General features: G+C 37.3%; 1 protein-coding gene across 1 annotated transcript in view; it reads right to left on the minus strand.

Annotated features, from left to right (window-relative positions):
• The window catches only part of LRP2 (LDL receptor related protein 2), a 196,547-nt gene that overhangs the window by 86,028 nt on the left and 83,077 nt on the right, over nt 1-27,442 (minus strand). The window contains exons 17-31 of the mRNA XM_019727374.2: nt 25,181-25,373; nt 23,083-23,208; nt 22,090-22,220; nt 19,305-19,442; nt 18,697-18,978; nt 17,104-17,346; nt 15,875-15,994; nt 15,653-15,769; nt 13,244-13,621; nt 11,776-12,024; nt 10,319-10,530; nt 9,360-9,544; nt 8,112-8,340; nt 6,996-7,173; nt 4,907-5,035 (exon numbers count right to left, since the gene is read on the minus strand). Coding sequence (XP_019582933.2) covers nt 4,907-5,035; nt 6,996-7,173; nt 8,112-8,340; nt 9,360-9,544; nt 10,319-10,530; nt 11,776-12,024; nt 13,244-13,621; nt 15,653-15,769; nt 15,875-15,994; nt 17,104-17,346; nt 18,697-18,978; nt 19,305-19,442; nt 22,090-22,220; nt 23,083-23,208; nt 25,181-25,373 — 2,910 coding nt within the window. The remainder of the gene's footprint in view (nt 1-4,906; nt 5,036-6,995; nt 7,174-8,111; nt 8,341-9,359; nt 9,545-10,318; nt 10,531-11,775; nt 12,025-13,243; nt 13,622-15,652; nt 15,770-15,874; nt 15,995-17,103; nt 17,347-18,696; nt 18,979-19,304; nt 19,443-22,089; nt 22,221-23,082; nt 23,209-25,180; nt 25,374-27,442) is intronic.

Below are 27,442 nucleotides of genomic sequence, written 5' to 3' on the forward strand. Positions count from 1 at the left end.
GGAGTCGAACCAGCAACCTTGTTTGAGAGCCCACGCTCCAACCAACTGAGCCATCCGGGAGCTCAGTGGCAGCTCAGCTCAAGGTGCCGTGTTCAATCATTAGTTGCAGGGGGTGCTGCCCACCATCCCTTGCGGGAAATCGAACCTAGCAACCTTGTGGTTGAGAGCCCACTGGCCCATGTGGGAATCGAACCTGCAGCCTTCGGAGTTAGGAGCACCGAACACCAACCGCCTGAGCCACCGGGCAGGCCCAGAGTGTTACCATCTTACAGGATAAAATACCACTGCAGCACTGCAGCAATAAATATAATGCATGGAAGCTATTCCATCAGGCAATCCAGGGCCTTCCATTGGATTTCAGTGGGTCACTGGGTCACCAGACCTCCAACTCCACACACAGTGCTTCTGAGCTTTCCCAAGGCAGATCAGTATTTACCTTACTCTTCATCAATTCCCAACTTACACTGATAAACCATCCACCTTCACTAAGCATCACATTCAGGAAGTTCTTCCATTTCTACCCACAGACAAACCTCGCTAATACTGAATAACTTAGGGAAAGGACAGTTGAATTTTGCAACAAAAAAAAAGTGAGAAAACATATAAACAATTCTTGGTGAATGGCAGTTTACTAGTTTTAAGTAGGCTCAGAAAATAAAACAACAAAGCATTGCCTGGTGTTTATTAGAGACTTTAATTACAAAATAAATCCAATTTATAATCCCACCAATTGTTTGACTAATGAGTGTCTTCCACAATAGATTCTAACTCTCAAAAGACAGCGACTATGTCTAATTTACTCACTGCTATGGTCCCAAAGCCTGGCATATTATAGTTGCCTAATAAATAACTGCTGACTAAATGAATGACCATGTAAATAAATAAATGGACGGATGCATAAGTGAATATGTAAATAGTGTCTTCTAAAGTTTTCAAAAGTATCTGTACATTGCAACTTAAACAGCCTCATAATACGTTATTCAAACTATCAGTTCACTTAGCCTCCTTAATAGATAATAAAAGGTCCTTTTTCAAAGATAATCTTTATTGTAGCTGTAGTCCCATTTTCAAAAAAAAGGAATGTAAATTAATAAAATTCAAAAGTGGGGTTTTACTTTATAATTCCTCTCTGAGAAAAGGAAAACTTTGGAATGTGCATTTTGGGTTAAGACACATAATGAGACACATAATAAGCTATGTCGCATATTAAGACACAGTGTAAAATGATTAATCGTTGCATAATTTTCATTGGCTAAAAATGATGTTTTATTATTTTAATAATCTGGGAAGCTTTATATCTTCAGCGGGATTATTTTGACACTTTTTTCATTAATTTTCACATCTCATTAGCTTTTCCTCATTCCTGGTATATTTATTACTGAGAAATAACTCAGCATTTGTTAACCTAATACAAAGTTAAAGTAAATTTTGCAGCTACTAATGCTTTCTGCTTTACAAAGTTCTATAATATATAGCCTTTTGTCTTTTACAACAAGCCTGCAAAGTTGTTTTTAACTGAGGCCGATGAGACTCGCAGGGGCTATGTGACCTGTACAGGAAACAATGCGACAAGGATTAAATCACAGGTCCGTCTTCTCTTGGCTACTGCACATTGCCCCTCTTCCAAACAACTGCAATAGCCATAATAATCACCCCCATTTACTGAGAATATATGTCACACAGTATGTACCAGGCAAATATTATTTCACTTAACTTATCTCCCGGAAGCCTCATAACCCTATCTGTTAGATAGTTACCACCCCCATACATCCACACACAACTTTCAAATGAGGCACAAAGAAATTACTAATTTAACCAGTCACACAACTAGGTCTCGTGGACTCCAAAAACTATGTTCTTAATCATTAATTTGAAAAAAGTGCAAGTTGGGTGCTACTTGCTGCATATCCATTACCACTCAATCCATTTGACTTAATAGCAGTAACAAAAAATGAAAGCTATGAGTTCAGATATACCTTGAAATTATATTGACATGATATTTACTTATTTATTGATTATATGTTATAAATGCTATTGGTTCAGTAAAAACAAGAAATATTTCCCAATTTCACAGAGGACGAAATTTAAATTTGACTTACTCAAAACCTAATCCTGCCCTTTTAATGGGTAATTAACTGGAGCAATTCTCAACCAAAACACTGTTTTAAGACCTAAAAAGCTTTGAATTTCTCATCAGACATGGGCCTTCCTGATTCCTCTGACGCACTCTTCTCTCAAGCACTCCCCAGCTCTACTCCTCCTTGGGCCATTGCCCCTTCCTGGGGATGTGTCTCAGGGCCTTTACCTGATTGCTGCTGGGGTACTGAGAGGGCTTACCACCAATAAACATTTGTGGGCAATGGACTGGCGCAAAGTGTGAGATCCAAGGTGGATGATGTCAGAGATACACTAGAAAGGAAGTGACCACTGAGACCAGTGGCATAGGAGGGTGCATGAAAAGTGCTCTGTAGGAAAGAAAAGAGGAGGAGGGATTTTATGACACTGCACACGTATAAAGGAGCAAATGGGTGAAAAACACAGGACTGCAGAATGAACAGGGAAATAAAATGATAATGGAGGATCTGTCACTCACTCAGCATTTACTGAGTGCCACTATGTATCACAGGCAATAATGTACATCAGTGAATCATGTGGAGGCTTTACCCTCAAGGAACTTCAAGTCTGAGGTCAAGACAAAGTATATGGGCCTTACGATCCCCAATGTCAATAGCCAGGAAGGAGTAGGCACAGAAGAACCCTGGGTTAGATGGAAAAGAGTTCAGGAGGAGGTGATATTTAAGCTTTCCAAGGTCAGTATGTCTCAGTCTTTTCAAATGAAAGAGCATCTCTTCATTTTTACGTTTCATGTCATGATTCCATTTAGATTAGTGTTAGCAGAGAAGTAAAGAGACGACAGTCAGGAATGGGAAATTTATGTTGTAATTAAAGGGTGAGATTTATGACTCCCAAATCTAGATCCCCCTTAACTCAGAACCTTGCAGAAACTGACCAGCACTGCAACCCTTCCTAGAATATGGGCAAGGAATGTTTGCATCTTTTTTTGCACATAATCACTGAAGCAATTGTCTCGTGTCCCTCAGACTGAGTCAGAAAACTATTTTGGGTTTGAAGTTATTTTAGGAGGTGCTAGGGAAATGTATTGGTTTGAGTTTTGTTTATTTGTTTTTGGCATTATAGGGAACATATTTTCAACAGAAAAACTATCTCATACGAAGAAAGCTCTCACTTTAAAATATCTATAACAAAACTAGGAAACATCCCCAAATTCCCTACCCAACTTTAACCACTATTTGGCATGTGTGGTTAAGTCTTCCAGGCTTTTTTAATGCGTGTTTTTATGTGTCTGTTCCTAGACAGCACCTGCTTTTTCACTTAACCTTATCACATAAGCATTTCCAAAGACATTCCACTTAGTAAACACTATTTTAAAGGCTATTGAACATGTACGTTAAGTCAAATGTTTTCATCTATAAATGTTAACAAGACTTCCAAGCTTCTTGTTGAAAAATATGTGTGACCTTTTTGTAGTCAACATGTATTGACACTCAGTTACCTAACTTGTACTCAGAAACCAGTGGGAAAATAGCAGAAAGTTCCACTTCAGTTAAGTCGGCCCATGGAAAAGCCAGTAGTGGAATTATTTGTGAAACAAAAGGTACTGTTTAGAATTAATATTTACCAATCACCATCAGATAGTAATATTGATGACACCAATCCCCAATGCACAATTCAACCATCTTTGTGTGGTGAAAGAATGCTTTGTATCCAAAATGTCTATAGCCCAGTTTAATCTTCTGCTGAAAGACTCTGAGGACACACTAAATTAAACAATGTCAACAAGGATTAGATGCATAATAAATCTCTGAAGAAAAATGGCAAATGCCAATCCCTTTGTAAGTGTCACCAATAATTAAAATCTTTCATCATGGACATATCATTGCAAAATATTACACGCTGTTGGATTAAGCCTGCATCTGCATAATTTGTAAACACCATAAATTTCCTGGATTCAGCATATATTTTCCATTTGAAAATTAAATTTCCTGGTAGATCAGGATTCTATTTTTTCTTAATGTAAGAATTTTTTATCATTAAACATTTAATTTTCTTATCTACAGCCATTTTTATGAGTATCAAAACACAGTCACTCCCCTTCACTGAGAAATGAAGGAAACTTAAGCTTAGAATAACTCATTAGATTTTTAATAAGCAAAGGCAAAATGTTTTTTTAAGAGTTTATTATACATCAAGTACATACTTCAGAAGAAATCTCTTTTGTGGGTTGATTGCATCTTTTCCTTCCTTACTTCCTAAAGCACTGAGTATAACCCTTCTTCACATACTCATCTATCAACCCAGCAAAATATCTAGGATGAGATAAAGATTAAATTGCTCAAATAATCACTTAAAATATTTCAACAAAGAGAACTTCAAGTATCAGATAAGAATAGTGAAGTTATTGAAATTAGAGTCAGAAGACCTAGACTACAATACTCATCACTGACTATTGGCTTTGAGGATAAAAATGAGATATGGAACCTGAAAAATGAGGCCACACACTAATGTAGAGAAGTTTTGCTTCTTAGATGCAGAATTTGGAACTTTCCACTATCATAGCTTGTCTAACTGTAACCAGGTAAGAGAGAATATGAAATTAAAGATTGGTGAATCACATACACACGTAATATTAGCTCCATATACAGAAACTATATTACAACTGAGGTGTGCAATCATATCACCCCAGATAGCACACACTCCACAGATACCTGCCAAATCAAAGGGTACACAGCACACACTCCGTCAGCAAGTGGTTTAGAGTTTACATTGCTTTGCACAAACTTTGGCAAGCTCCACCTTCAGGACACACTTTAGGGGCATACAGTACCTCTCAAGCAGGTCACAGAATCATGTGAGAGACTCCATCCCGAAGCACAAACACAGGAGTAAAGCTGTGGTTTCTGTGAGGAAAGCAGGCATAGATGGCTGCAGGGGGCAGAGGCACATGAATTTATGCCTGCAATAAAAAGAAAGAAGTAAACGTTGCTGAATGGAAACCATACACACACACGAAAGTGCACAGAACGAATGGATAAAGAAAATGTGACATATATACAAACACACACACACACACACACACACTGGAATATTATCGGGCCATTAAAAGAAGAAGGAAATCCTACCATTTGCAACAACATGGACGGACGTTGAGGTGCATTATGGGAAATGAAATAAATCAGACAGAGAAAGGCAAATACTTACATGTGAATTCTAAAAAAAAAACAGAACTCATAGATTTGTAGCTATGTGTGGTTATATTCACTAAACATTGTAGTGATCATTTCACAATATATGCATATACCAGATCATATTGTACACCTAAAATTAATACAGCATTATGTGTCAATATGTCGCAATTTAAATAAATTTTTAGACGTGCACAAAGTCATGCTGTTACTGTGCTCCCAGAGGCCCCAGGTATTTGGAGTACACAAAGTTACCTCTGTTGGTTTGGTTCTTTTTCTGAAACTGTTTTACCCTTCCCTAACATCATGTTTTCAATATAAAATTCATAACAGTCATAAGAGGAAGGAGTGACTTGCCCAAGGTTACAGATAAATCCAGTCTATAACTGGATTATGAACAAACAGCCACTGAGTAATCCAGGGCTTAGTATAAAAATATGATGCTAAGTATTATGTGTCTCCTTGCCTGACATAAAAGAGATCTTTTTATATTAAATGAAACCAAGGCATGTGATCCTTATGTGACCTTGACATTTACCTACTGTTGTCCAAATTTTGGTTAGATAATAATTTTTTAATTTTTTATTAACGACATCTTTGTGTGTCTCTGCTCCTTGACAAAAGGATCCTGTGTGCATCCCAAGCTCACAGGATGTTCTCTAGATCTTACATGTTCTTATTATATATATCTTGTTCGATTCATTAATCCATTCAGTCACTCAAAAAAAATGGTGAGCCATCACTATGTCCCAAACACCATTCCAAGCACTGGGAATACTATAAACATGGGGCAGATATTCTAACAAAAGGAGACAGAACTAAACTCATAAATTGTGTGATTTCAGAATGTGAGAATAAAGAGCAAAATAATCATGAGAAGGGAAGGCTATTTTAGATATGGTGGCCAAGGGCCACCAGGGAGTATTTGGTAGACTCCTACGTGACATGAAGGAGCAACTCATGTGAGATCTGGAGGAAAGAAGTTCCAAGCAGACAGAAGAGCTAGTGCACAAGTACAGAGGTGGGAAGTAGTTTGGTATGCTTCTGGGGCCAAATGAAGTCCGAGGTGGCAAGAGGGAGTGGGAGAAGAGACCAGGTAGATAACAGGGACCAGATTCTCAAGTGTGATGAGAAACCATGTAGAGTTATACGGAGAGAAGATTGAGGACGTATTCCCTTCTCCCACCAGAAAGAACACTACCAAGGCCAAATTTTTAAATCACCTAACCACCCACACCATGCACTTAAGGATGATTTGACATGGCTGCAAGAAGACACCTACAGGGCAATGGTGCCACAATAAATCAGTCCTAAAAATAAGTTGCTTTAAACCGCAAAGTGGTAGCGATAAAAGGATCTAAGGGACTAGCTGTCTGGTCTATGCTATATTTGTCAGCCAAGGAAACTGAGACTCAGAGAACAGTCACACAGGCAACAGCCAATTGCTGAATAAAATGACACATTAGATCTACTGTTGTTACATACAAGATTTGAATTTTCCATGACAAATAAAAGTAATGGAAATGTTAGGCCCAGGGTGGTAAGTAAAGGAAAATGTATTGCCCAAACAAAAGGGGTCTGCAACATTACGTATTTTGCATTCCCAGAATAAGTGTTTTCCAAGCCACTCCCAGGCAGGATGTCTGTCTGTCTGTCTGTCTGTCTGTCTGTCTCTCTCTCTCTCTCTCTCTCTCTCTCTCTCTCTCTTTCTCTCAATTTTATCTCATTTACCACTTGGCTGTTTCGCAGGATGAACCGCAACAATCCCAAAGGGCTGGTGGACATTGTAAATTACGACCGATTGGTTCCCTCCATGCCACTTGTTGGCTTGAGTAACCTGTTGAGTAATGCGGTCAGTCCAGTACACGGAATCTTCAAAGAGAGTTAGGGCATAGGGATGCCGCAGTATCTGTGAAGCAGAAGAGAGCAATGAGATCTCGCCCAGAAATAAAAACCAAGGTGAACAAAGTAGAAAAGGGTGCCCAAGGAGATGGTTTCCTTTAGCATTTAATTATTTAAGAAAAACATAGGGAAGTCATTGTTCAAGAGACAGACAAAAAATATACCGCTTGACCTACCTCGCACTATACCACTCAAAAATCCTTTCACACACGTGTCATTTAGTCTTCATTTTTACTGTGATAATCACACTGGGCATCCTCTTTACAAACGAAAGCAAAACCAGAGTGCAGAAAGTAAAGTGACTTATCTGGAGCCCTTACTCCCAAGCTCTAGCGGCCACCCCATTATCTACATTCCTTATCCAGTGTTATTTCCAGTCTGGTTCTGCCACTCACACATGTACATAAATCTGATAGAGCTTAGACGCATATTTCCTGAAGGTGGGGAGGCCCCCCCAGGGTCTCTTCAAGTCATGGAACTGTGAACAATGACAATCTTAAACAGAAATCAATAACAGTTCTTTTGGTAAAGTACATATTTTCTGTATAGTCTCATAACTTGTGAAAATAAATTCAACAGAATTTCCTGAATGGAAATACAAAACATATAACAAGCTATCATTTAACTGAGACAGTAAATATAATGGTTAATTTTTGTTTAACACTTATTAAAAGGCACAGGAGCAACAGATTAATAGCTATAGATCAACTAAATCACACGAGTAATTGATCCTTCCTGAACATAACATAATCTGACATGAACTGAATTTTTAAAATATGTGTGATGTTACTGATAAAAGCTGAATTGGCCCTTATTCCTGTTGATATTTCCTGGATTGACCATGTAATGTCCATGACACAAAAATGAAATTCTTAGTTTTGTTACTCTATTGCTTTCCAGGAAGCCACTATGATTTTAGTTTAGTTTTCCTCAATACCAACTTACCAAATCACTGGCTATCACCTGCCTCCGATGGTGTCCATCATAATCACAAAAGTCTAAGTAATCCAGATAGGCATCCAAGAAGTAGAGCAGTCTGTTGGGGTAATCAATAGTCAAGCCATTGGGCCATAAAACCTTGTCCTGGACAATGACAGTGCGGAAACTGCCATCCATGCTGGCTCGCTCAATGCGAGGGTGATGGCCCCAATCAGACCAGAATATCAGATGGTCACTGTAAAAAGAAACCAATTACCAATCGGTGGGGACATATTTCAATATGGAAAATAACTGTCACCTAAAGTATTAGAACATCACATTTATGCTCTGCTTAAAAGAAATCATCTCCAGTTCAGAATATATGCACAGAGCTTATTTTTTCCTTTGAGTGTCACAAAGTAAAACTGTAATCATGTCATCAAAAGCCATCTGGGTGTTTTTATAATGTTCATAAAATGTGCCGTACATTATGACACTGCAATGTCTCAATGCCAATTCATGTTTCTGTACAATCCACAAATATTTGATCTAGAAAAATTCATCTATCCTTGATTATCTACCCTGTTATGGTTGAGATAAGAGAATCAATTTATTTATCATCAGACATTCATCTAAGTTTCAGTGGTGTGTAATACTCTACAATATCTAGAAGTCTGTGTCACACTGAACATAATTTGCCCAAATAACCATCGTGCAGAAAAGAATCGAAGTGAAGAATCAAAGTAAATTCAAGGAAGGAAGCCCTTGGAGGTGTCTAAGCAAATGGGAAAATTGAGCCTTCTTCCCTTTAGGACCAACGAACAAAAATGTTCTTCTTTATATGATGTAAAAGGAAGTGCTAGTAAATGACTTGAAACCAAAGTAGGAAAAACTGGCTTTTTTGTTATACAACCACGAGGTATCAAAGCTACAACAAACTGGTCCATCTGTGGAATATTACTGTATGCGTTCATTAGAAAGTTAATTATATAATTCTACAGCAATAATTTCAGTAATTGTATTTCCTGGCTAATAAATCAAGGTGGTCTCAAAGTGAGCAACCACTTGCTCTTGTGTACTTCATGAAGAAAACTTTCAGATAAAGGAAAGATAGCAACAACCAGCTGGACGCCTACCATTTCTATAGAGATGTTTAAACAAGGGATCATTTTAAATTTTATGATATGAATATCAGCCTGTTGTTTTACTGTTGTTTTTCCCTCATTATAACCATGTCAAGGCAACATCATTTAAAAACACTGAAGAAAGTCTTACCTAATTCTGGGATCTAACGCTAGTCCCCTTGGCATTGTCACATTGTCACTAATCAGCACAGTCCGATGGCTCCCATCCAGTTTAGAGACTTCAATTGTTTGCAGAACATAGTTTGTCCAGTAAAGATTGCGACCTACCCAATCTACCACCATACTTTCAGTCATGGTGCCACCACTATCAAGCACCTAAACACAAAAGTGAATAAAGAATGAATTCTAAAAGGAATCATATGAAGATCTGGCATAAGGCATCTAACTTGTCCTAGGATTGCTTGTGAGCATTAGAAAATTTTGTCTTCCCGTGTAGATAACCACCAAATCAACAGTAAGTTTTTGTAGGAAAAACATACAAGATTTTGAAGAATTCACTACTCTAAGATAACTCTACAGTTGGATAAGTATCTAGTTTCGTTTTGGTTTCAAAGTGTTTGCAATTAAAAGAGCTCTATCCATTCACTAAATTGGCAATCCAATGAAACTTTATAATGTCCAGATGCCAAAAGTAACATCTTTATTAAGTACCAACAATTATGAAATAAAGTTCTAAGGGGCAGACGAAACATGACCATCAAATTGGCCAAGAAATTGAAATTGGATGATGGACTGAGAAACATAACTAAATTCAAACCAAGAAAAGCAACCCCTTAACTCCCCTGCATTTTCCTCTGCTCTCATCCACTAGAAAAACTTTGCAAAGGGGACCTCATAGATTTTGTGAAGTCTCTGTGTTGCGTAATCTGGAATTCAGAGTAATGGATCTGCCTTTAGAGGCTACATACTTATCTAAAACACCCATAAATTAGTCTTGGGTGTTTTACACCCAGGTTTCTTGGGTACAATGTGGCCCAGAGGGGAATATGAGTTACCCAAGATGAGGTAGGGCTTTCTTTCACTCACAAGTAATAGCAAATAGACCCAAGACAGGATAATTAGGCCGAACATCAGTAGAAATCTACTTACCACTTTTCTATCTGTTCCATTTTGTAACACACTCCAGATTTTACCATCAGTTCTATCAGACCAAAAGACACGACCACTAATTGAATCAAAATCAATGGCTACAATGTGAGAACCATCCTCAATAAGTGCATAGATATTGTGGACACTGGAGGTGATATTGTCAACAATAATTTGATTCTGACTTGCCACGAGTAACAAAAGATTTTCAGATGCTGTCCAAGATGAAAATGCAAAAATGTAAGTAATTCTGGGAGAAAACAAAACTAAAGTGTCTCAAATATTTGATGTAATACTTTTGGTAACAGAGAAAGATGTAATTCCAAACTACAGTAATGGGAAAAACAAACAAAAATCCCCATAAGAATTATTTTTTAATCATTTCATTCCTCACCTAAATAGCTGATTTTTATGAGTATCTAAAATAAGCTTTTTCTATAATATTTTTCTTCCTTGAATTATACTTCAACATTTGACTAAATATCAATCTGGAGTGAACTATACTTGCATTCTTCCTATTACTATAATTACTTTTGTACTTTGCTTATCTTCCTTCCTAGATTGTAGGCGTCTTGATAGCAAGAATCATGTCTTAAATACTTTTGTTTTCCCCAAGTTGTTCAGCTGTGGCAGAGACTTCTAATTATCTCCCAGTATCCTCCCTCCTGTTCTTCCTTTTTAGTAATAAATCATGCCAAGTTTTAGATTGGCACACAGCCACTCAGCTTGAGATACTTCTCTGCCTCCATTTCAGTGTAGAGTGACCATATCACTAAGTTCTGACCAATAAGATGTGAGTAGAAACGATGTATCAAATTTCAGGTCACATCCTTAAAGGAAGCTACTTGCTCTCCATTTTCTCTTGTCCTTTCCTATTTTCTGAGAGAGAGCAAAGACTGAGGCAGTAGCACTAGATCCCTAGATGGAAGCCACACAATGAGGATAACAGACCAGCTTTACCCCCTGGATTGTCTACCATCTACGCTCCTACTTAAAAAATAAATTGTCTAATTTTTTTTTTTGCCTCCTTTATTTGGCCACTTTTAATGTACCCAAATTAATATCCTAATACATAGTATAATCACTTTCACATAGTAGAAACTGAAATTAATATTGGGTGAATTGAATTCATTAAGCATTATATAAAGATGATTAAATATAGAAATCATTTTTAAATAATATAAAAACCATTTTTATTTACTCTAAATAATAAAAAAAAAACTTCTATCTGTATATGTTTTAATGCCTATTTTCCAAAATATACCAAGATCTTTATGCATAATAGCTCATGTAATCCTCACAAGAAACTGAGGTTTAAGGAGGTTATATAACCTATCCAGGATTCAAGTCCATTTGACTCCTAATTAACAGTCAAATCTCTACGTGCAACATTTGATCTTAAGCTCTGGGGTATGTTGTTAATAGGCAGAAGTTAGTTCACTTTCAAGTTCAGTCATTACCTGTAACTTTGCAAGTCTTTCCATCAGTGTCTAACATGTATTCTTTATCACACCAGCACCGGAAAGAACCTCTTGTATTGTAACAGTGCTGGCTACAAAAGCCTGGGATATCACATTCATCTATGTCTTCACAGGTCTTAGAATCATTGGCAAGCAGGTATCCCAATGGACATAGGCACTGAGCCCCAAAGGGCCCTTGAACACACTGGTGAGTACAACCAGCATTTAAATTTGAGCAGCTCTCCTGGTCTAGAATAAAGAAAAAGAATCAGAATGGGCAAAAGTTAGGAATTTTTGCTTTTTGGTTCACTCTGTTGTAATATTTGTCATATAGTCTCAGGCCATCTTCAGTATAATACTCCGGTAAGAGCTAAGAGCAGCATTCACCTGGATGAACTCTACAGGCTATTTATTCAGTGTCTGCTCTGATTTGCCTAAGGATTTACCATCCTTCACATCCATTGGGCCTGGACCACTTTCTTCATTACAACTCTCTATTAAAACTCCATTTAGTGCAATGAGGGAAACTTGGGGAAATACTGTTGACATCAAGAAACACAATTGTTATGGATAAAGCATGCAAAGAGACCTAAATTACTTCCCACTTGCTTCCTGTTATTCTTCTACCTACACAGAAATGGACAATAAGACTTTGACATTTAAGAGCAAGGGCTGGAAGTTCTATGAAAATGAATACATGGAAGGGGAAAGGCAGTTGGAACATTAGAAGGCACAGATCCACTAACATGCCATTCATTATTCTTGACTTTCTGGGCCCAAACGGCAATGCATGAAGTCACCCAAAGTCAGTTCATATGCCTGGGGATGCAAATGCCCTCTATTTCCATGTGTATTTTATCTTAGTTATGAATCAGGATATGAAACATGCACTAGAAGGGGAAGTAAGTCAAAATGATTAGGACATTTTCAGAACAAACAGAACACATATAAAATCATAAGAATCGAAAATACTTGGCAATCATACCTGGCTGGGGTTCATCTGAGAGTGAGCATTGATTAAAGAAGAAAGAAAGAAAGGACAGTAATTAGGATTACATGCCAATCACAGACTTTTAATCACAGCAAACACAAATCCCCAGACCTCATTTGTTTTGTGGCAAGTTCTGATTGAAATTAGAAAACACTCAAGTTAGAAAAACTTATGAGCACATTATCAACAGAACCAAATTTAATTTGACAATCTAATGGCCTCAATTAGTCTTATTGTATTAAAACAAAATGATATAAAAAGAAGGAAAAACACAGAACCAAGTGCAAAAAATTTAATGAGAGATATTATCCAGTGATTTATTTGAATCATGATGGTTATCCCTACACAGATTTGAACTCAGAGAGGAACTGAAATCCCTTCCTCAAAAGCTACATGGTGACAATGACAATGATGATGCACCACAGGCCACTGGTCAAAATAAATTTAAGTCCAGTAAACTGTGGTCAGGAAACTTACTGCAAAGTGGGGACTCATCTGTCCCATTAGGGCAGTCAGGGACGCCATCACATACTGCACTCAGATTCACACAGATGTTATGGCCGGGGCAACGCCATTGCCAACTGGGACAGAAAAAGGCCTGGGTGGGGCAGTCCTTCTCATCACTCATATCCCTGCAGTCATTGTCCCCATCACAGAGCCACTCTCTGTGGATGCAGTTTCCGTTGTCACACAGGAAATGAGAAGGAGGGCAGGTCTTGAGCACACAGCCGTGGTGCTCATCCGAACCCTGGATGCAGTCTGGGTGCCCATCACATTCCCAGCTCCCTGGGATGCAGAGACCATCTGCTTGGCACTGAAATTCATCTGGGTGGCACATACCAGGAGGCCTGGTTTCTAAGAGAAAAGCATGGGGAAAATGGGCTTGTGAGTGTAATTTAGAATCTCTTTTATGCAATTCCTAGACTCAGAGGAAATGATTTTAGATCAATGATAGGTTTATACTAACTATGACAAAATCAATATTAAAATCTAAAATGATACATCTAGGGTCTTCTCCAACATTGTTGTAGATAGAAATCTTTATATGTGTCTGATTAGTGGCTCTGACAATAAACTAAGAACAGGATGCACAACTCAAATCGAAGATAAATCCCTGAGTCAAAAGAACATCCTGGGGCCAGCCAGGTGGCTCAGGTGGTTGGAGCGCCATGCTCCTAATGCCGAGGTTGCCAGTTTGATTCCCACATGGGCCGGTGAACTGTGCCCTCTACAACTAAGATTGTGAACAACGGCTCTCCCTGGAGCTGTGCTGCTGTGAGCAGCCAGAGGTTGGCATGAGCTGCTGTGTGCTGCTATACGTGGCAGGCGACTGACTGCCTCAGCCGGGTGGTGGGAGCACAAGGCTCAAAATACCAGCATGGGCCAGGGAGCTGTGTCCTACACAACTAGACTGAGAAACAATAGCTTGAACCGGAGCAGGGAGTTGGGAGGGTTGGGGGAGGGGGCAGAAAAAGGGAGCAGGAAACAATTATAAAATATTTTTAAAAAAACGACTATAAAATTTTTTTTAAAAAAAGAACAATCTCTTTTCTGCATTTCTAATGTTCATTCAATTATAGATTAAATAACACAATGTATCTATCTATTAAAGAATCATCAGAGCATTTCAATAGAGCTTAAATAGCTATGGTCACTTTGAATCTCATGTGTTTAATATCATACATTTGGATGTTATTATAATTGTTCCTCATATGAGCTGTATCCAAAGATACCATCACACATTAAATAAACAAAAGGTGACAGAAGTCCTTAATTCTTTGCAAACTTTCTACTTCTCATCAAGCTGTCCTTGAGAGATAGATTAAACTTGTATCCCTGTTTCACAGGGGTGACACCAAACTCCTTCCCAGTGACCTAGTAGGTCAACAGCAAGTCACTGGCAACTGGAAGTTTAACCTCATATCAGCACAGAAGTCTATGTTTTTAGTGTGAAACAGGAAAATCAATGATTAAGAACTTCTGGGTGTGGTACACACCTTTAAAGTATGCAAACATTTTGTTCAACTATTCATTTCATCCACAGAGTTAAGCACTTCTTTTCTGATTGGGAAGAAGAATTGATGGAGACCTACTTTTTATGGTACAAAATATCATTTTTCAAACAAATGACCCCCTCACTGACAATTTTTTACAAGTCTAAAATCCATTTAACACAAGAAGCAGACAATAATAACTCCTGGTCATTAAAGGATTCTGGCCTGTAGAGATTATAGGTCTAACAGATTTCTATCCCACAAAGTCCTCCTGGAATCCTCTGACTAGGAGGAATTTCTTTTCTCTGAGCCCTCATAGGATTTTATCTGTATCATTTCTAAGGCCCTTGTAACTGTCCACTTAGCTTTGTCTCTTACTTTCTATAATTTCTCTTACCAGACTATAAGGACAAAGGCCACTTATATTTTAGCAGATATTCAACGAATAACAGCTGAAAGAATGAATTTATTAGAGTCAATATCTAATATTGCTCCACACCATATCCATACATGATTTGACCTCCCTATTGAGATTTAAAAGAAACCATTAAAATACCATAAAATATATGCTAAGTCTCAAAAATTTGAAACATACTAATTTGGGATGCCCTAGTGAGAACAAAAATATCTCTAAGAAATATTTAACCTACTTAAGAAACTATTTGAAAGTGCCCATTTATACAACCACTTGGTTCACAAATTATAAAACATTACTTAGTAATGCCTCATCAACTTTATTATATATTCAATACAGCATTTCTTTGATAATACTTTGTACTTTTGGCCGTCTTCCCTCCAGTATGTTTGAGTTAGAGAAAATTTATGGTAATATCAATGCTGGTAAAATAAAATTATTCCTTCACCTGAAACATGCTGGGTATATGGTACTTACGACAGTCTTTCTCATCAGAGTGGTCATTGCAGTCAAAAACACCATCACAATGATATGTGTTGCTAATACACTTATCCTCACTGGCACATTTGAATTGAGAAGAAGTGCAATTAATTACTAAGAATGAAAGAGAAAAGCATTAGAAATGAGCTCAAGGAGAAAAATGACTCAACATTGAGATTTTTCTGAACATCAAGAATAAAAATCAAGCACTCCACTTACCACAACCATCCTCATCGGATCCATCAACACAGTCTTTGTCCCCATCACAGACATAAAATATGTCAATACACCGATGGTCAGTGCAGTGAAACTGACTAGGTAGGCATGTCGATGTAAAGTCTAATATCATCCAAAAACAAAACCAAGTAACAGTTAGTGCTTATTCAACGTGGGCCAGCGCCACACTCAAAAATGCTAAGAGAATCGTTATCTCAATTGTCTATGTGTTCCAAATTCCTTCAAATCAGCCACATTGCCAAAGTCAGCCCAGCAACAGCAGTCAAAGTTAGGACAGTTTTTTAGAACCAGGAATAAAAAGACGATGGGCCAAGTCAGAAACTGTGATTACACCTTTAAAAAGAGGCCACACTTAGAAAGTGAGCGTGATGGGGTTGGGCTGGACGATACCCCATGAATGCTGTTAAGCCCAAGACTCTACACCATAGCTAAGCAATGGAGCCTGACTCAGCAGCATGGTTGGCACGACCCATAGACCTAGTAGCAACAGTGTATAGACAGATCAGGATAACTGAATTTAATCCAAACTTGAAGCAGAACAATTCTAAAACCAGGGTGCTCCTTTGCTGAAGAGACACAGCCCTAGAAGTAGATATGCTGGCTGCCCCACCCACAACATGCAGTTGTATTAAGTATATGCATAGAATGTGAATGCTGGAAAGGATCTTAAAGCTCATCTTTGCCAGAAGGAAAGTGACTGGCCTAGTCACATAACCAAGACTAGAACTTAGTCCAGGGAACTTTGCAGACATGAAAACAACCTAAGGGAAATTAGAACTGGCAAGGTGAAAAGCAGGTGGATAAGATTAATGAAAAGTTAAATGTGCTGTGCCTCTTTATTCTATTGCATTTTTTTCCTGTCAAAAGAAAAACCAATAGTCAACAGTCTGGATATGTTTATATGATTTAGCATAAAAAATTATTTTAAATATCTGAACAATTAGTTGAGGGATTTCTTTTTTTCAGTTTCTATTTGGGTGTTAGATTTCAGAGGCAGTCCTCATTTCGCTTTCATAGAACTCAATATTTAGGACTCTCTAATTCCCATGTCTTTGCTCTTATGGCCAGTTTGACATGAGGATTGACAGGTAAAAGTGGCTAAGAGACAATGAAAATTGTGTGAGCCTGAGAGGAAACGTGTGCGTGGCCTACTGATTGTTCACATTTATTTACTCAGCTGACCGACCAAGAGAAATCAGTGCAAAACTTACTGCAGTCCTTTTCATCAGATCCATCCCCACAGTCATTATCTGTGTCGCAGACCCAGTTCCTTGAGATACACAGGTTATTATCACAAGTAAAGAAAGACGCAGGACAGGAAGTGGGCGTGTGGGCGGGGCAGTTCTGCTCATCACTTCCATCCACACAATCACTGTGCTTGTCACAGCGCCAGTGGGCAGGGATGCACTCTCCTCCGTGGCTACAGGTGAACGCTGATGGTGCACAGGAATTGTCTACAACAGAAACGAAGGGGTCGTGAAGACCTGTAAATGAGTTCTCACCTTGTAAAGACCCAATTCTTTTTCAATAGGTGCATTATATAAAATACGAAAAAATGTCCAAGTCATTTAAACCATCATTATCATCATCACTGTCTGGCCTTTATTTAGCAATGATCATATACCAGACACTTTTCTATGTGATTTATATGTTTTCTTCTCTCTTAATCCTCACAAGAACACTGTGAGGTACATGTAATTATCTGCAGTTACGGATGAGGAATCTGAGGCTTTGGGAGGTTGAGAAATCTGTCCAGGATTCAAGCTCTAGTTGGTGTGACTCTAAGGCCCATCCTTTACTTTTAAGCTTATACTTCCTCCAATAACAATTGCACACTCAGTCTACAGAAACCTCAATAATGTGTCATTTGAAAAATGCAAGTTAATAAAATATTTGGGTAATAATCTGCACTTTTAGAAAGAGGGAGATAATACACAAAAGGAAAGAAAACTTCAGAAATTTCAGAAAAATGTACAAGTGGGAACTAATATTTTCAAATCTGTCCTTCTTTTTCTCTAAAAAGACAGATTATTATTACTATTAATCTCACCTTGATAGAGACTTCTGAGATTTCAACTGTTCTCTGTCTTTTTTTTTTTTTTTGATAGAATACTTTTGTCTTCTGCAATAGCATTTATTATGCTCCAGAATTTATAGACTGGATTACCATCAACAAAAGAATATAAAGGTTAAGACCACCAATTCACCCCTAATTCATTTTACACCAAACGGCAGGGGAAGAGGAACATAAGCCATTAGATTTTCTAAAGCTGTGGGTGGCCCCATGGCTCAGGTGGTTGGAACGCCGTGCTCCTAACGCTGAGGAGCGCAAGGCTCATAATATCAGCATGGGCCAGGGAGCTGTGTCCCACACAACCAGACTGAGAAACAATGGCTTGAACCAGAGTAGGAGGTGGCAAGGAGGAAGGGGATGGCGGAAGAAAGGGGGGTAAAAGATTTTCAAAAGCTATTATTGCAAGTACTTATTCTCTCAGATGCTAAAGATTACATCCAGCTTATTTTGATTTGACTTTTTGAGTAATGACTTCATTGGTCCAAACAGCCAATGGCAAAAAGAAATTTTATTGAAGATCATCCAAGTCAATGCTAGAAATCATTTGTAATATTATCTATGAATGATATTTATTGTCTAGCTTCCTAAAAGCATTTGGAGTACATGTTTAAAAACTGAAATTTTAAAACTTTTTTTCCCACAGAGATCACCCAGGCTTCTTTTCTTTTCTTTTTACCCCCACCTCTCTCTGTTCATCCCAGGAAGTATCTCCAGTGTATAAGCTACTTACTAAATGTGCCACACAGATGCTCATCGCTGTTATCATGACAGTCATCAATTCCATCACAGCGGTAGTAACTGGGTACACATCTGCCGTTGTTACAGGGGAAGGAAAAGGAGCCACACTGCGCCAAAGGTGGTTCATGGGACGGGTCTTCCAGGCACGTTAAGTGATTGGAAGTCAGGCTCATTCCGTAGGGGCAACCACACACCCGCTGGAAATTTGGCACTGGGAAGCAGAAGTGGCTACAGTCGCCATTCGGATGGGTGGGTCGATTACAATAGTTAGAGCCTGTGTGGTTTGTGCAGGAAAACAAATGAGAAAGAACATTTTTCATACCCAATACTAAAAAGTACCTTCCTCTGGGAAATCAACATGCCAAATATAACATTCAACATAAATACAGAGAAGTGCTAAAATGTGGTTTTTTTCTAGCAATACTTTTAGAGTTAGTAGAGTAGAGCAGAGATTTTTAAGTCTTACACTAGTAAACTATTTGGGTAACAGGAATATAAAACTATCAGGAACTATATTAAATAACAATTACTGAAAGATAAAAAGGAGCCACCATATTAAATAAATCCACCCATATAAAAGAGCCCGGCAATCTCACTCACCAATTTGAATACTGTCATCATATGATTTCACATGCATTATATTACTGATGCCACTTCGGATAACAGTCATGTCTCCACCATCTGTTTTCCTGACTCGAACAATAGCACCCAGTCTCCAATCAGTAAAAAATACGTAGTCTAAGAAGAAACATGGGTGATTAGTACGTTTATCACAGCTCACCTACAAATAACTTGAAAAAATGCAATAGTTTCATAATGCTTGCCGCAAATGTGAGAAGATTCTCCCATTAATATCTGTAAAATGTTTGTGTAATCATTTTCCATGACTTGTTACTCTCAAGAAATAACTGTTAAAGAGCCTATATATTTAATAATACTAGGGTTTATGTTAAGGTAAGCATGTATGGAGCAGTGTGATGGCATTTAATAGCAATTAGGCTCAGACTTCTATGGGTAAAATTAAAAAGCCTCAGGATTCTTCTACAGAGCATTAAATGGAACCTCAAAAGACTGAGTTTATATACCAGATAAAGTACTAACCTGATGAGTGCTCTAGGGCAAACACTTAACTGTGTGAGGGCTCATTTGTCTTGGAAAATTAAGGCAGTAGACTAAATCGTCTCTAAGCTTCCTTCCAGGTCAAGCATTCCATATCCCATGTCTTAATGGGAAAATTTTTAAAAAATTTTTTCACTCAGTTTTAATAAGAAGCTATTGAGAAGGAAAAGTACAGATCTAGTCCAAAAAGGAAACTTAAGTATATGTTTCGAGGTCAATAAAATTATCCACAGAAGTGTGCCTATACCTATAACCACATTAATGTTTCATGAAGCTCATTATAGTAAGATAATGTAAGATTCTAAACATCAAAAGTTTAATCATGTTCACTTTACACTAGCAACTGAAGCAGGGAAATAAATGTATACATTTCAACAGTTTCTAAAAAAAAAGGAGTTAAATTCTCTTTAACAATAGCTTAGCTAACTAAGAGTTCCAACTAACCAGAAAATGACTAAGATGTCACAAATATTATCATTAGACCAGTTTTCCTTAGGCATGGTCTAATCAATGACTAGTCAGTCACTGCACTCACTAAATACCTAGACTGACTGGCAATCTCGGTCCCATCACTCATGAAAGTATCTTATTCTTAAATACAAAGGAGTTCAATAAACATTTTAGTCCTGTGTGGTGTGACAGTCAAGCAAATCCAGGCTTTGTGTTTTTTTTTTTTAAAAAGGCATAATTTCCATGGTGTTGCACAATAAAAGAGATTTCCATTAAAAAATTCATAATGAAAGACAGTGTTGGAAGAAATTATTATTATTATTATTATTATTATTATTATTATTGTTATTATTTTGGGAATGTTGTATTGTTCCCCTGGGTATGCACTCAAATTTTTTCATACTGGTAAAACCACAAGGTACTGAACTGCCTTTTTATTCAATCCCAAAACATTCCAACAAAGAGCAGAGAAAATTTAACATTCTTATAAAGTTCCTATGTGACAGCAAATAGCACATGTCTGATATCGTTAGTAAAAAGGGAGTGAATGCATGGGGGCAGGGGGCTGAGTATAACTGACTCATCAAAAATCTCATCAAAGCATTTTTAAAATATTTGTGTGTGTGTGTGTGTGTGTGTGTGGTGTTTCTTTCTTTTTTTTTAATATATTTTTAAATATCATGCATTCCTCCACAGATAAACAGACATCAGGATGGAATATGCAATTTACTAACTATTCATTCCACACTACATGGGTGTGAAAAAGTCTTTATAGTCAGTGTCTAGGTTTTTGTTTTGTTTTTTAAAGCACTGTACTAACTACTCAGAGTAGGACATTTCAACCAGGGACGCAACTAGCTGTTGGGTAGTGTCATTGGTGGATCACAAAATGGTACCCCCTTTAAGTGGACGAATTATAGTTTATCAGGCAAAAGCCAGGTAGATTTTAAGTGTCTGATATTTAAAAATAGATTTTAGTCTCTCCTCAGCCTCTTGGTCAGGCACTTGAAGCCATACAATCGTTCACAGAAACCCTGTTTTCAAGACTAAATAAACCACCTGTTTGATGGCGCCAAGCTACATTCTTATTCCCAGCAACTAAACTCACAACAGCGTGTCTACACTCAAGAGGAAAGATGAGAGAAGGAAAACAGATACATTGGTGTCAATGTTGTTGCTGTAGTTTCCCAGAATTCCATGCTCCCAGCAATCTTTCCTAGTAACATTAAATTATTTGGAAAGGTTGATGAAAACAAACAACTGTCTTCATAAGCCATATCCTAACATTGCTGTGTAACAAAGATGTTGTCAGCTACCCAACACTGTGATTAAAAAGCTTCAGTTATTCAGTGAGTATACAGTTGATAAGTATGTGCTCATAGTTTTTCCACAATGATGCTAAAGAGGATCTTGCAAACATCAGAGAACAATGAAATGCTACAATAGTTACTACAAACAGCTCTTGCTGTTTATTCTTGGAAATGATGAAGGCAGTAATTTACTATTTCTTCGTGTGATATTTATATAACAGAGAACTTGGTATGTTAAATTATATAATACATGAAATCTACATTGAGCTATACCAATATAAGTTGTCAGTATTATCTGAAAGTGTCTAAAACAAAAAATACACTCTAAAAGTGAAATATTCAGTCAACAAATCAAATATTTTGTCTATACATAATAGCACCATTCTAATTTTTGTACTCTAAAATGAGATTTAGCAGGATTACGAAATTGCCAAATGAGGATGAGTCTACTGTTACAACCTGCAATGTACAAAAACAACACAAATGTTTATTGCTTCAAAATTTACCTTGAAAGATGGTAAGTCCAAATGGATGTGTCATCTGCTGTATGTGGCCCAGGACTCTTCTATCTAAACCATCAAAGGTGCTGTGCTCAATTTTATCAAATAAGGCATCTACCCAGTACAATCGTAAAGCACTAAAATAATAAAATAATTCGTTATTTGTTATCCAGAAACTAGCAAAGCACCCTTTACAATGAGGGCATACAAAAACAGTATATTCAGTTGACACATTTATTAAAGTTTTTAAAACTTAAATTATACTCATTAAAACTTTAATAGTTTCATGTCCACCCCTGCGCACACACACCCCCAGAAACATACAACTACTTTCATGAAGTGATTTTCAATTAAATCTTTGAGTTAGGAATTTTACTTTTCTCCTTGTTAAATCAATAAGAAAAACATTGGTAGTAAACTTATGTTTAAAAAGTTAAATACATTTCTTCCCTTTTTTCTCCTATAAACTATTTTGGCATTTCATGGCTGTAACCTTATTTACCCTGTTACTTTTACCTATATTCCCAAATAGATCATCAAGTTTTTGAGAGCATACCTTATAATTCAAATATTCTCCCGAAGTGAATATAAACAAATATACAGTTGTTAATTGACACCAAAGATTTCCGAGCGTCGAGATGCCTCCTATAACAATTAAACATGGCCTCCACTTCATCAAATCCCTATCCTACTTCAAATAAGGCTTGGGTCTTGTCTCTTCCACATTGATCTCCCACAAGGTCTTATCATTCTGCTTCCTCTATCATTCTGAATATTCATGAACGCATTAGTTTTCATCCCAGCAAAAGCTGGATAACTGTGTTTGTGTTTTTATGCTCTTATATCATTCTATGTCTTTCTCTCATCACCAATCAATGATGTAAAAATACCTAAGGGCATGTAATACCAGTGTTCTCACTCCATCATAGTTCCACACATTGCCTCATTCGTGTTCCTCAGTAAGTGAGAACTCAGTATTTTAGGATGATTTCTACTTACCCCCAATCAATGGCCAACCCATTTGGCCATCCAAGAGTAGTATTTACTATAGGTAAAAGGTTAGATCCATCACACCATGCTCTCATAATTTTAGCAGGACGGAACCAATCAGTGAAGAATATATACCTAGAAAAAGAGGTAATAAATCAAAGATGTTAACACTTGGCAAATTATATGGCTTAGTGAGATATAGCACAAACACAGGTTCTCCAGATACTTGCTGCAAGTAATTTCATTTTTTGTATATGTTATTGGGCTTAAATGATGAGGAGGGAGGAGAACAGAATCTGTTTATTAAACAAATTGAGTGTACAACTTCTCTAATTCTTAATTAAAAGTTTAGTTTTCAACATATAACCAGTCACAAATACAAATGGCATTAAAATGGACATCCAGAGCAGAAAACCACTATGCTATACCTAGGACCCAAAACTATTGTCACCAAGTAGATTCTTTAAAAAGACACAATTCAGGTTACATTTTAAATACTCCAATGTTGTTCAAATGAAATAATAAACTATGATACAGAAAACATATTTTAATCTCTCTCTTTTTCTCTGGATTAAACATCCAAGATCCACTAAATCTCTCTTTGGTCATCTTCCACATGGAATTGATAAATTTGCAGGAAAGCATTTCATCCCTGATGAAGAATGCATTCAAATCAACACCATCTTACCCAAGGCATCTCTTTTTATTCTGAGGAGTGGAAAAAAAGGTAAGTCTGGGGGAAAAAAAAAAACTTTTCTCTTTCATATGAGCCTCAGGAACAAAAATAAGTTTTTTCCAAAATGTAACTTTCTAAAGTGTGACTTCATATTATTTTTAATACAGGAGCCATTAGGAAAGGAATTTAACAGCTTTTCAAAACCAAATGCCAAAGATTTAAATAAATTCATTAGAAAATCAACTCTCTATAGGGCAATAAAATTTCTTGCCAATTATTATCAGTTTTAAAATGTTTCTTACATTTATTTCATAAGGAGAAAATTAAAATATAAAATAAACATTCTAGAGAAAACATACAGAGTTGTTAGACCTACAGGCTTTCTAGTCAAACAGGCCTGGACTTTGATTAACTGTTTCTTAAAAGCTTCGGGTCCTTTAACGAGTTATTTTATCTCTCTGAGCCTCAGATTCATTATTTCAAAAACAGGTATTATACATACCTTGCTCACAAACTAGTTTTTGGATTAGACAAGAGTATACCGGGGGTGCCAAAAAAATGTACACAAGTGGACACTTTTGTCAACATTGCTCAAGCAGTAATTCGTGGTAATCAGAAGTGTCTGGATGCTGATAGTAACCACTTTGAACACCTCTTGTAATTGTAGAAGTCAAACGTATCTTGTATTCATCTTTTGTTATTGGTATATATTGAGTATTACAATTTTAATACAGTTTTCCTTTCTTAAAATGTGTATACATTTTTTGGCACCCTCTGTATATGTAAAGTGCTTACTATGTGCCTGCAGTGAATCAGGCTTTGGTGAATTATCAGCCATCTTTTTTTCTTTTTAATTATTCCATTCAAATATAACTACCTAGTTCAGACTTGTTCTAAACAAACATATTAGCTATTAAACATTAAATAAGAAAGGTAAGAACCTAAAAAGAAATAGTGTAAAGTGTTCTGTCTTTTCTTGTCTGATACCACCAATTATGGAACGGTTAAACATGAAACTTTACCTGTGTCTGAAAGATTTTATTCTGAAAACTACCGAATGATTAAGCAAGTTTTACTAAGCTTTCTATCAATACATTAAAGCAGGGAAGAATTTGAGCCTTTCCTGATAATTCTGTTCATATTCATTTCTTCCCTAATGAATCTGTATCACATTATTTGGTCCTCTGCAATTGTGGAAAAAAAACACACACATCAGTGAAGACTGGGAAAGCTGAAACTAAAGAGAAAGTTTTTTGAAGGAGATAAAGTGATTACTTAAGCTTATGCTACAGGGATAAAATTTAAGGTGATTTCAATTTATATAGTTCAATCTCATATTTGTTGAACTTGCCAAATCCCTATTACATCATTTTTCAATAACTTTAAAAGACATACAGTTTCGAGCTCTCGGGAAAACATGAACACACTTACCCAGCAATAGGATGAACTACGATTGCTCGTGGATTATTTAAATTCTTGACTATTTCACGTCTCGATTTATCAGCTAGCCTCATGACACTGACACTCCTGTAAGAAATGTCTGTCCAATAGAGATTCTTTGAAATCCAGTCAAAAGTCAAACTTTCAACACTTTCCACCCTGTTAGCTGTGAGAATTTCTCTTCCTATAAGTTAAAATATGGACATGGTTTAAACTAAGCATATTTTGTAAGATACATTTTCATACTACTGTGCATTTAAATTTTGTGCAATATATCAGAGTTAGAGCAGATTTCAGTAACACGTAAAATTCTTTTTTAAAAAATTGTAAACTACTGAGCAACAACATGAGATAAACCTAGAATCTATCCATTCGCAAAAGTTTAGATCTCAAATAATAGATATGATTCTGATAAATAGAACCAGGAGTGGTAGGCCTAGATTTACTCCCTTGTTCAAGCTTCCAGAAAAAAATTTCTCACTGCAGAACATCTGAAGAAGAGATACCTGAGTTCACATACTCACAAACACCGCCCACAGACAGCTCTGATAAACTGACACTGCCAGGTACGCCTGGGGGATGTCTCGGAGGTATGACTGCCCAACGCTCTCACCGACAGTCTTTTATAGCCACAAAGTTGCCAAGTTTGAAAAAGACCAAGTTTGAAACCAGAAAGGAAATCAAAACTGGGTACAAGAGAAAAAGGCCACTTTCCTCTTTGTGAAAATTTATGCCTTTTCCCCTATTTTTCCTTTTCTCACCAAAGGAAATCTGAATCAGAGTGAACAATCACACTTCTTTCTTTTGAAGTAAGAAAAGCAATCTTTGTGCTTTTTCCATGCTTGTTCAGAAAATTGTAAAAATAAAAAATTCCTCCATACTAGACATTTAGGAAACATAATACTGCTAATAGTATTTATTAATAATAATAGCTTATATTTACCACCTTCTTTGAGCCAGGAACTGGCACACGTACATTACATGGATTCATCAGCTCAGTCAAGAAGGAATTATTAGTAACCCTATTTTACAGATGAGGAAAACTGAAGCCTCTTAAGAGAAATGTAGACACTGCCTTCAAGATATTTATAATGAATGGGGGAGAAAGGAGGAGGTAATTATTCCGAGAGGCAAAAATAAGAGTAATAGGAGCTGTGCTGGAGGTCTGCACAGGATGGCATAAGAGCACAGACTCTGAATGGAGCATATGGCTAGGTGGAGGGATGGAGAGGTTTCCCAAAGAAAGTGGTGAATTAGGGGCTGTAGAAAAGCAAAGACTGGGGGGGGGGGGGGAGAGAGAGGTTGAGAATTCCACATGTTTGGATCATGGTTGGAAGTTAATGACTTAATGATAGGTAAAAAAAAAAAAAAAAAAAAGGAGGAGAAGTTTAGGTAACCACCAGATTTCTGGGAGGAAATGGGAGGGGGACAGCGGAGGCAGGGGGAGTGGTCGTGCTCTTCCCTGGAGGCAGGAGGTCTGTGAGAAATGGGATAAAAGTGTCCAATTAGGCATATTGCTTTTGAGGTGGCTGTGGGATGTCCAGGTGAGATACCCAAAAGGCAGTTGGCACTGTAAGTCTAAGAGATTTGGATGGAGATTCTGATCACCACCTCCAAGAAGCCTTCCCTGACCTTTGCCTCGTTCCCCAGGTTCGGAGGAAAAACCCTCAGTGAGTGCCCTCTCCTAAGTGTCCCCACACTGATTTATAATTGCTACACAGATGGAAATCAAAGACACGGAGGGTGCAAAAGTAGGCTGGAGAAGATGCAGAATAAGAAGAGGACTGATGTTGAACACTAGAGATCACAGTTATTTATAGGATAGGCAAAGAAAAGACCTCTAAGAAACACTAGAAGAATGATCAAGCAATAGAAGGAAATCCAGAGTGGTGTCGGACTGGACTGTCATGTAATAAAACATTTTAAGAAGATGACCAAGTGCCAAATTTAAGAACCGAAAGCTTCCAACAAAGAGACTGGAAGTGACCAAAATGAGAAGGGTTCCAAGTGACATAGTGGGCAGATTGGGATGAGGTGAGGAATAAGTGAGAAATGTGGAATTGGGGACAGGAATGTATAGACCAATCTTTTCAGAAGCTTGTCCACGAAAGAGAGGGCTGTAACTAGAGAGGCTCATGGAGTGGTGGGTGGGTTGATTTTTGTTTTGGGGATGAGAGAGACTTGAGCAAATTGATGGGAGAAAATCAGCAGAAAAAGAGAAGCTGGAGAAGAGAAGGGATAATTGATGCAGCA

The sequence above is a fragment of the Rhinolophus sinicus genome, linkage group LG01 (assembly GCF_036562045.2).
Source record: "Rhinolophus sinicus isolate RSC01 linkage group LG01, ASM3656204v1, whole genome shotgun sequence".
Classification (NCBI taxonomy): Eukaryota; Metazoa; Chordata; class Mammalia; order Chiroptera; family Rhinolophidae; genus Rhinolophus; species Rhinolophus sinicus.